Genomic DNA, 10558 nt, shown 5'->3' on the forward strand with positions numbered 1-10558 from the left:
TGATGGCTGAAGAATGCACTGCTGAATGAGATCCTCCACCAGTCACCCCTCTGATGCTTCAGTCCAGCTTTCTGCAGTCCCTGGGAACAAAGCAGCAGCAGAGTAGCTGCTACAGAGCTGCTGCAGTATCACTTTACCACATTTCATAGCTATGTGGAAGGGTAACTGCTAATGGGGAAAAACAAACTGCTCTCATTTGGATCCTCAGGTGTGCCTTCAGTGCAAACCAGTTGACATTCAAAACAGCCATGCAGGTGCTTGTAAGACTACAATAAAAAAAAGTGGCTTTCTAGGCTCCGAATCATAAATCACTGGAAACAACATGGCTTCACTCTTTTGGTAGGAGTTCCAAGTTCCTTCCTCTTGCTTTAAATCACCCAGCAATACCAATTGTAGCTGTGTCACAATCTTTCCATAACCTGATTTCAGAACTGCTTATTCTCACATTTTTCTCTTTCCTCAGATGCAGCACAAGTGATCTGTGCAGGTGCGGACACAGCTATTTCTCAAGAAATGAAACCAGTGTCAAGACCTTGCAGAAACAGTGGGAAATCAGGGAAACAGTAGATGGATTTTGCAGCAGCTGTTATCACAACCCTCTGAGGTGCACCTTCTGCAGCCAGCTCACAGGTCTCCAGCAGTTCCGTGTAGGACTTTGATCTATATGCTCATTTTACACCAGAGAAAGGGATTGCCACGGAGCTACCTGCACCTACCATGTTGTTTTCTGAAGATCTTGCTCCAGACTAAGCATCTCCCTGCCAGACCAGAAAGGAGACATTCAGTGACTTCCAAGTCATTCTGACAACCCCTTGAGACAGCTTAGGGCCATGGTCCCAAGTGACTCCCCCCAGTTTTGCCTGTATGAAAATCACTGCCTGCATCAGTTCCCTTTTTTAATCTCACTTACTTGTAACTGTCCCACTGGCACACGTTGGAGGGGGCTGCTGAAGACATCACTGAAGATTAATGTAATTAACAAAGACCTAAAATGAGGTGTGAAAGTTTCTCTGTGCAGAAACCAGCAAAATTCAGTGCACAGCTGAGCAGCCTGTGGACTGCTGGTCGCTCCCATCTTCCAAACCCTGAGCAACACTCTCTCCACACAGCAGAGGCCACAAAAACCATGATCATGGCTGCCTTAGTATGTTGAGTCAGTGCCCAGCAAGCCGTATCTCTGAGAATAGATGAACCTTGAATGTGTCTTTTATCGGAGTCAGTGCACTCAACAGCACGCCTGATGAGAACACCACCCAGCTATGGTGACAGTACACACCAATACTCCTGAAAATTGGCATTAACACCTCCAATGTCCAAAGTATGCACTGTAACCTCAAGTAATCCACCTTAACTAAGGATAAACAGGCTCGTACCAAGAACCTACACTGAATAACACACAATCATTTCTGGTCAGAAGTCAACATAATCCCCCATAATGCAAGGCCTGGGATTTTGTTTTAAAATGGAAGCTCCTCATCACAACAGCCAGCTCCCCAGGGAATATGCAGACACCTACTCACATCACTTGCAAGGCAAGTAAGTGGTGCAGTTTAGAAACAGAATTCAGAACAACTACTTATACAGCAGACAGCATTTCATGTTTAGCCTGAGAGAAGAGTCTGACATCCCACCCCCTTCCCATCATCAGGTGCCTTCAGCTACCTAGGTTCCAGTTGAAGCTAAGTCCCATTGGGACACAGATGCCCATCATCAACCCAAGTAAGCAGGACCAACTCACTTAAGGTCTCAACACAGCTAACCTTCCACCCCCATGTCACTGCTGCCTTTATCCCCAGAAGTTAAAGCCCTTTTCCTCCACACCTCTTGGGGTGATCCAGCATCAGATCCCAAGCCTCTGAGAATGAAGCCTCCCCTTCTCCAAAGCTGACTAGTAGAGATCCAGTTAACTATGCATCTAAGCCCCTCTCCATGCCTGCTCCCAGCAGCGGCTGGTACACTGCCACCTTAACAGACCGATCCACAAGGCACAAAAGCTCCTCCCTCCATTACCTCAGTACACAAGGACTCTGCAACAGCAGGGAGAGTAGGCAGCAGGGCTGCAGAGGCCAGACCTCGTTCCGAAAGGAACCCCCTTGCATTTCCTATGATCTATCCAAATCCCAGCCTAGGCTACAACGATCTTTCTAAAGGTTTCAACAGATTATCAGAATAGCTTTGTAAAGCACTTTATAGAGAAAACATTATTTTTAAAATTAAATCCTAAAGCTCTCTTGTGGGTGAGGGCTTGAGAAATGCAGGGATTGCAGAAAACTGCTGCCCCTAGAACGCACAAACACTAAAACGCAAAACCTCAGGGTACCACTGCTGTACTCCCACCCACCAAATTAAAAATGCCTCTTGCCCCAGAATGAGGACTAATGCCTATAAAAATGGTTTATCTCAACATTCTCAGAAGCATCTGCACACACACACTAATGGCTGACTACATTCATCTTTAACATTCCATGATTATCCAAAGTGATTAAAAGCTAAATGACTCATCTGTCCTATTTTTTGCTATGAACAGTGACAAGCATAATTGTTCTTATTTCAGAACACAGAGACATCCAAGGACATTGCACGATGTATTTAAAAGGACGCCACTCCTCCCCCACACCCGAAACAGTCATCACTTTGCCACAGACCTATCTTTAAGAAATATTTTAATGCAGCTACAAACACTTTAAGAACAAACTAGACACAGAAATGTTTCTTTATACTTTATTTGAGCTATTTCATTCTTAGGTATCAAGAATTAGAGTGCTTCATAGAATATTATTACCACAGGGCAGTGAAATGGGCATTTTCTTAATGTAGTGCAAGTCATATTAAATGAAAATATTTTAAAATAAAGTTTTATTAGCAGTACCAACCAGCACTTATCTGCTGACCTACAACTGAAACAATGTCTCAAAAGCACAAAAAAATACCCTCTGAAATACAGCTTTATGTACAGCACATATAGAGCTCTTGGATGCCTAAAGCTATTAGTTTGATATTAAACTAATGCTTTTGAGTTGCTATTCACAGTCAAATATACTGAGAATTAAGTGTTCAGATGACTTTTTTTGAGTACAAAAAAATTTGTCTGCTTTAGTTATAAAGAGCTCTGCCAATATACACAAACTATACACTTCAGACATTCACAAAAAAATGTGAGCAAGAAAAGGGTTATCAAAAAACATTTAATACAATTAGTCAATAACCCTTCCCACCATGGTCCACATCTACAAAGTTCTCCCATCCCTCCCCCCTCCCCATCCAAACCCTTCCCCACAGAAAGTCACATACTTACCACAAGTTTTAGCAAGTATGGTTTAAAAAAAGAGCCCCAAGGCAAGTTACTCATAGTTCAGTTGCCACTGTCAACAGATCTGGACCTTGATCTAGACCTCTGCCGATCCACAGATGATGGAGATTTTGATCTGCTGGAGGAACGACGTTTCTGGCTCTTGTCTGGCATTGGAGATCTACTAACTGACCGAGACTTGCTATGGCTCCTGCTCCGTGACCTGCTGTAAGACTTGCGGCTGCGTGAACGAGAACGGCTACGAGACCCGGATGAGCTTCTGCTGCGCGACCGCGACCTGCTTCTGGACCTACTGTGGAAATGAAGAGCAACAGTGTGAGCAACAAAATCCCATGGACCACGGCAATAACCAGGCCAATTCACTGGGCTCCAGTTCAGCTGCCTGGTCACTGACTTCAAGGCTTTCTCCATGAATATTTAAGCATTATTTAAGAGAACAGAAATCCATACCTGTGCCTTTTGCTGCCTTCGATTAGTTTGATTTTCCTTCCATTAATTTCTTTACCAGAAAGCTTTTCAATAGCATTCTTTAAATCACTGTAAGAGGCGAATTCAACCACCCTACAGAAAACAGAAAAAAAATCCCCAAATGCAAAGATCACTATTACAAGTTGTATTTATAAACACAAGCACAATTTACAACGGTGAAAAAATGGAGAAAAAAAATGTACAAAAACCCAAAACCAAACTGCAAAACACACTGCTCAGTGTAAATATCCCTTGTCATAACTGAAGCATGAAAAATTCCACTCCCCAAATACTGAATGCATTTTCAAAGGGTAGTGAAATTAAACCACGAACAGCTGCTGATACTGAAAGTAGCCAGCTTCCCTCCCCAAATATTACACATAAAGGTATTACTCTACAGCTTTCAAGAGGTGATTTGAGAAGCTTACCCTTCATTTAACTTAGGTCTATGTGCATCTGCAAAGGTTACTTCCCCGGCTTGTCTCATGAAGTCTTTGAGATCCTAACACAAGACCACTTATGTTATGCACAGAAGTGAAATTAATACTTATCTATACAAAAGTAGTTTAAAACAAACAAAAGAATCTTATGACTACTGAAAGAGAAGATGTTAGGTAAATCACAAACATGGCATCTGCCACACTTGTATTCTATCAATACTGAATTATCTATATTAGGGCACGAAATAAATGAAAAAAAGCATATTACTTTAAGCAAAATGCTAGTAAAGTGTCTTAACGTTAAGGCAAATATTAGTCTACAATGATTTTACAGATTAAATAACAAAGACAGAGAAAGAGAGAGAGAGAAAGAAATAAAAAAGCACATTTGTACACATACTGGATTGAGTATGAAATACTACCCATATATTTTTGGATTATTTCAGTCTCCATTTACATTAAAAATCTTACACGAATATAGAATTACATTTACATAACGCCAATTATTTTGTGCCCCATATGTCATTAAAAATATAGTTTACTTTACCTTCATTAACAATTCCCTAGGCTAGCCAAGCAGCAAACTGCATTAAGCGACCGGAGATACCGTCATGACATATGCCCGACTGGCTCTTCGCCACCCACTTGACGAACACTACCCAGTCGATGGAAGCCATTAATCGCACTGCCCTCCCTATCAGGAGACTATGGATGGATCCAGACATTCTCTATGCTTGATGTCACCAAGGACCACTTTACTGCGATCAGGATTCCAACGACCACCTAATTTCGTATCTTTCAACTCTTTTCGACCAGGACCTCGTTATTCGGAAGCGTTACAGGAAGAACAGCTCTCAACTTAGGAATCAGATCTCGTTAACGCTCTGGGATCGCTGCAATGTGGCACTTTAAGGAGTGCATCGATTACGTCTAGACCGGCAAACACAGATCTAGAGGTGGCCAAGTGACAGTGTAGGAGCTGACTGGAAAGTCAACCAGGCCCGACCAAGAGTGACCAAGACAGAACGATTAGGATAACCCACAGGCACTCCTCGTCATAAGGCCAACGACACAGATAGGCTGGCAAATAAAGGGTTTAATATGTGGTTAAAATGGATTTTAAAAACAAGAAAAAAGTAAATATATATCCTCAAATATATAAATTTATTATTATTATAAATTTAAATTAACTAATTTTCATTCAAAATATTTAAATTACATTAAAAATCACATTAATTACATAAACATTTTAATCAATTAGGTTTAATTTTAATTAATTATTTTACAAAGTAACTACATTACATAACATTTCCTTTAAATTAAATCAAAATAGTTAATCATGTTTCAACAAACCTGCCAGCTGACTCGGGAAGACAAATTTTCCACTATGAGGCGATTTTCTGTTCTTAAAGGTGGGGCATTTCTGTTTGGAAATAAACAATTCAGACTTTTATCAGCAAACAATACATAACCACTTTAATATTAACTGAGGCTGTACCAAGAGCCAGTATTGGTGTATCATCATTAGTATTACAAGCTGAACTACGTAATGCCCCAAGCAACTTAGGACAGGCAGTAAATACTTTTGGGAGGGAGCATAAAGATGACAAGCATATGTGAGCAGTTCCGTAATCCTCTATCTCCTACTGCCACATCAAATGACTGACTAAAAAGACAACACCTTTTAATAGCTCACTCCAGCTCAAGTTCTTGGATGGGATGAGTCTACAGTGTTCCTTTTTTTAAACTGCCGCAGTTCAAAGCAACACGTACCTCCTGTCACTGCGCGGCCGGCGGCTACTGAAACGGTCAGAGTACCTCCCTCTGCCTCTACCCCTCGAGCGTGCTCGGGCATGTTCAATTGTCACCCTGGGAAAAGAAAAACACGGAAAACCACATGTGTTTATATTTTCTTATGTATCGTGTTACAGTAATTGGGGGCGGGGACGAAGACACACAGACCAAACAAACACAGAACAGTTTGAACAGTACTGATTACGCAACATGAGCTAAAGTTGACTCACTGCTTATTTTACATATCCAAGACGGCATATCCATGAAATAGGATACCTCACCTCTCACTGCAAAGCTCTTTTCCATCCAATTCATAGACAGCATCGTCTGCATCCCTCGGATCCTCAAATTCCTGCAAAACCACAACAAAAGTGTCAGTATGAAATTACATCTCCAATAAATGAGCAGATGTTTATCTGTCACACGGCATACCTCCTTGGGCACGTTAAAGGGGTTTTTTTTAAAAGTAGCGTCGTGCACATCAAACTCGAGTGAGCACCGAGGGCAAGGGACCCTGCAGGGCTAAGGAAGGGAGAGGAGAAGGTGGGCACACTCACCACAAACCCGAACCCTCTCTTCAGGTCGATGTCGCGGATACGGCCGTATCCTTTGAAGAACCTCTCCACATCTTTCTCCCTGGCGGCCGGGTTCAGCCTCCCGATGAAGACACGGCAGCCGCTCATGGCTGTCTGCGTTCTGTGTGTGCGCGGCGCTGCTGCGAGGACACTGCGCGTCAGGCGCCGCGGGTGACTCAGCACCGCCCGCCGCTGCCGCACTGCGCCGCGCGCCGGCCCCGCCCCCGCCGCGGGCCAATGGGAGAGCGCCGGGTGGACACCGCCTCAGCCCACGCCAATGGGAGCGGGGCGCTCCACCCGCGGCCCCTCCCCCGCCGAGTCGGGGAAGAAAAGCGAACGCCATAGCTTCGCCACAAAATGGCGGCCGTGCCGCACCCGGCTGCGGCATCGACTGCGACGCGTCGCGCACCGAGCGAAACGGCACGGCGAGAATGCCGGCCGTGCGCTATAAGCCGGCCGGGCAGGCAGCGGAAGCGCCCTGCGCCGCACCCCACCCGCTAAGTTCCCCCGGCGTCCCGCTCCGCAGGGAAGCCGCAGGGGCTGTCACGAACCTGGGCTGCGGGTCTCGGTGCGGACCAAGCCTGGCGGGTGCGAGGTGTGGTGTGGTGTGGTGTGGTGTGGTGTGGTGCGGTGGGCGCTCGGCGATGCGTCCTCACAGTCTGGCGATCAGCTCCGACTACTGCGCAACACCAGCGCTCCGCCTGGAAATGGAGGCCGCCCCGCGCGTCACCGCCGCCCCGCGCGGCCATTGGCCCAGGCGGCGGCCACGCCCCCCGGGGAATCCAGGGCAGGGCGGGGCCGCGGCACTGCGTCACTCCGCGGGAGCCATTTTGGGGTGCCGGGGAGGCGTGAACAACAATCCTGAGGCTACAGTGAGGTCTAGCACGGGGCTGTCATAGAACTGAGTTGGTGGGTTAAAGACAACCATCGGGACTCTTACTCATACAGTACACAACAGTAAAAAGCTGTGCTGCGCTTGTGTGCCAGGCGGGTGGGAGAGTAGGCAAGGTCTTGCAGAAACAGGCTGTGATCAGCAAAGAATGAGGAGAAAAATATGTGAGGTGCTCCTGATCTGCTTGCATCCTCATTTGGAACCAAGTGTGTAATCACAAGGTAGATAGCTGAGCTTCATCTCTGTTTTACATAACTCTACAGAATTGTACCACAGCTTGGCTTCTAGGTGGTTGCAGTAAAGACAGTGGATTATCCCAAAGGCTATTTGAAATGCTGAAGACGTCTGGAAGTTGAAGATACACCAACTAGTTTTCCAATACAGACGGAGATCTGAGAGGTTGGCTCTGTGACTGTGGATCAGCTGGCTTTACACAAAGAACCAGCAGTTATAGCTGCATCAGGCTGCCCCTTTTGGTGCATTTGGATGATAATAGTATGATCCTTTTGATAGCATTTTCCTGATTTATCACCTGGAATCCCCTGCTGGCTCGAGTCCTACTCCCTCCCCCTTCCCCTTGTGGACCATCTTTGTTACACCCAGGGTCTGCTATTAATGACCTCTATAGGATGAATTTCTCTTTTTCATGCTTAGTCATGGACCGCAGATTTCCCTGGAACAATATTGCACGTGATGCCACTGACATCATAGCTTTACATGACTGCCCCCACATTCACTCCTGAAACTGCAACAGCATGCAGAGTCTCTGAACTGGGAAAGTGATTTCTGCTGCACACAGGCAATGATGAGAAAGGCTACTGTGTTTGGCACGGGCAATTGTCAGCATTGCCCGTGTTTCTCTTGTGTTATAAAGAAGTGTGTTTCCATCCTGCAGAGCAGCTGCATCCATGAGAAAAGCCAGGATGATGCACACATAAGAGAATCTGCAGTACAGAGAGGACTCAGAGCAATGAAAGACAAGGCTTGTGATTATCCCTGTGGTTCATAGCCTTTGCCTGCCGAGGAAGATACATTCAGATGTGCTGTCTAACATTTAACACTGCTAATTTCATAATCGTTTACAGTGCTTTAACAGGTGCCACCCTGGGAACATGCAGTTCTGTTCCTGTCAACACTGGTGCTCTCCAGTCTGCACACTGAGCTTGTGCACAAAGCTAAACCAGCAAAAACTCATACTGGAAAAGGCAGCAAGCAGACGTCTGAAGGTTTATCTCCCAGAAAACCAGCCTGTAGAGGGATGAAAATAAGGTTAGCACTGAACAGAGAAAACAGGAAGGGGCAGGAGTGCCCTTTTAAGGAAGAGCTGTTCATTTTAGCAGTGCAAAACTGCAGCCTAAGAGGCCTTGTTCTTGTTACCGCAAAGCAAGATTTTGCTCTCTGCATGTCATTGTCTGAACACCGGGAGAAAAGAAGCAAAATCAGGAGGGGATCCAGGAGACAACAATCACTCTTTAAAACATTCCTGTGTTACCTAAGTCTGTTGCTGATATAAAGGTCACACTCTTTTACTCACATGGGCTTCTCACATGAGGGTCATGAGTAAGCACATTTCATTCCTACCTAGTTTCTCCAAGATTTATGTTAAGAGGGTAGAGTATTTCCTAGGTGGTGTTTGAAGACCACCTAGGACTTGTTAATATTATTGCTTCTGGCTAGCCCACTATCCACACTCCTACCTTCCCTGCAATTCTGGTTTTTTGAGAGCCACACAAGCGGGCCAAAATCCTCCTAGTTAATTAATCAAGGTAACTAGGTAAATACAGTTGCTATTTGGAAGTGAAAAGGTCATGAGGCAGCAGAAGACTAAATGAAAGATGAAACAAAGTCCCAGCCAGACACCATTAATGTCTGGTACTGCTTGTGGAAAACAGTTGATAAGGATTAACTCTTTGCTATCTGTTACTTAAAAAAAGGTCATTAAATTAAACTAATGAAGTCCAAGTCAAAACATGTAAAAGGAGGTGGTTCTTCACCAACTGGTAGTAGACCACTGGCATAACTTGCTGGAGGATGCTCTGGAGACAAGAAGTTTCTATGCTCTCACCCTACAGAAAGCTTTAAAACAGGAAGGAGGAGGAAACAGGGAAAAAAAAGGAGGAGTGAGAGAGTTCAAAAGAGAGGCACCAATTCAGAGACTCTACCTGCTATTGCTGCAGACTCTCTGCAAAAAACTACCATCCCTCAGAACCACGGTGAAGTTGCTAGGTAAACCATGTAGCCAGAGATTTAGCACTTGCCCAGTTCTGCAGGAGGTCTGTGAATGGAAGCAGAAATGTAGCTTGCATCCTCTCCTACTGGTGAATGTATTTGTTACTACTTTCACAAAGGTTATCCATTTTAATTCCCTCTACCTTTCTTTACTTTCTCCTTTACTATACACCTACCCTATATCCCTTTTTTCCATAACTAACTAAACTAACATATTTCTGTTACTCCTAGATTAAGTGTAGCTCTCTTAAAAGTAGCAGCAATGAGGCCTCAAGAGCTGCTTTATGAAAGTTTCAAGGAGATGGCAAAAAAAATAGAGAATTTAATCTTTGATCACCAATTGCTTTTCTTCAAAATATTTGAAAAAAGAAAATGGAAATTTACCTAGAAATAATAGAATAACAGACATTCAGAAATAAGTTTGTCACTGGTTTTTTTTTCCTATTTTTCCACCTTTCAGGAAAGCTAAGCTTTTCAAATTACTCACATCTAAAAATACAGATTTCTTATATGTTGGTGTCAGGCTGAGAGTCCTTGCCCACCACCCAGAAATATATTTAGCAGTAGAACCCTTTTTCACCAGTGTGTAATTCAACGTGAAATATGCTGCACCGGTGCTGTGTTACTGAGCAGTCAGGAGAGTTAGGGAGCATGACTGAGGTCTACCTTCCATAGTCCAAACAGATCCTCCCTGCCAAATCAGCCTCGTTTCAGCTGGCTCCTGCCAGAACCCCTTGGATACAGTTCCTCATGCTCATCTTTCCTAGCCAAACAGAAAACCTAGCATCCTATTAATTGTATCTCAGCAGGAGTATTTAGTTAGTCCTGGAGGTACCTTAGGTACAGAGGG

At 44.5% G+C, this 10558-nt stretch overlaps 1 protein-coding gene across 2 annotated transcripts; it reads right to left on the reverse strand.

Moving 5' to 3' along the window:
* Positions 1–2707: 2707 nt before the first annotated feature.
* SRSF5 (serine and arginine rich splicing factor 5) lies at positions 2708–7263 on the reverse strand. Of its 2 annotated transcripts, none has more exons than XM_027707827.1 (8): positions 7139–7263; positions 6570–6724; positions 6294–6364; positions 5992–6087; positions 5572–5641; positions 4207–4280; positions 3761–3871; positions 2708–3602 (listed from the first exon to the last, which is right to left on the reverse strand). In XM_027707827.1, the coding sequence occupies exons 2-8, from the start codon at positions 6693–6695 to the stop codon at positions 3353–3355; spliced, it is 798 nt and encodes a 265-aa protein (XP_027563628.1). In that variant the 5' UTR covers positions 6696–6724; positions 7139–7263; the 3' UTR covers positions 2708–3352. The 2 variants fall into 2 exon arrangements, with proteins under 2 accessions (XP_027563628.1, XP_027563624.1); XM_027707823.1 differs by having other exon boundaries at positions 6570–6727.
* Positions 7264–10558: the final 3295 nt, after the last annotated feature.

Source organism: Neopelma chrysocephalum, unplaced genomic scaffold (genome assembly GCF_003984885.1).
Source record: "Neopelma chrysocephalum unplaced genomic scaffold, ASM398488v2 Primary Assembly neopelma1_24, whole genome shotgun sequence".
In the NCBI taxonomy this organism is placed as follows: domain Eukaryota; kingdom Metazoa; phylum Chordata; class Aves; order Passeriformes; family Pipridae; genus Neopelma; species Neopelma chrysocephalum.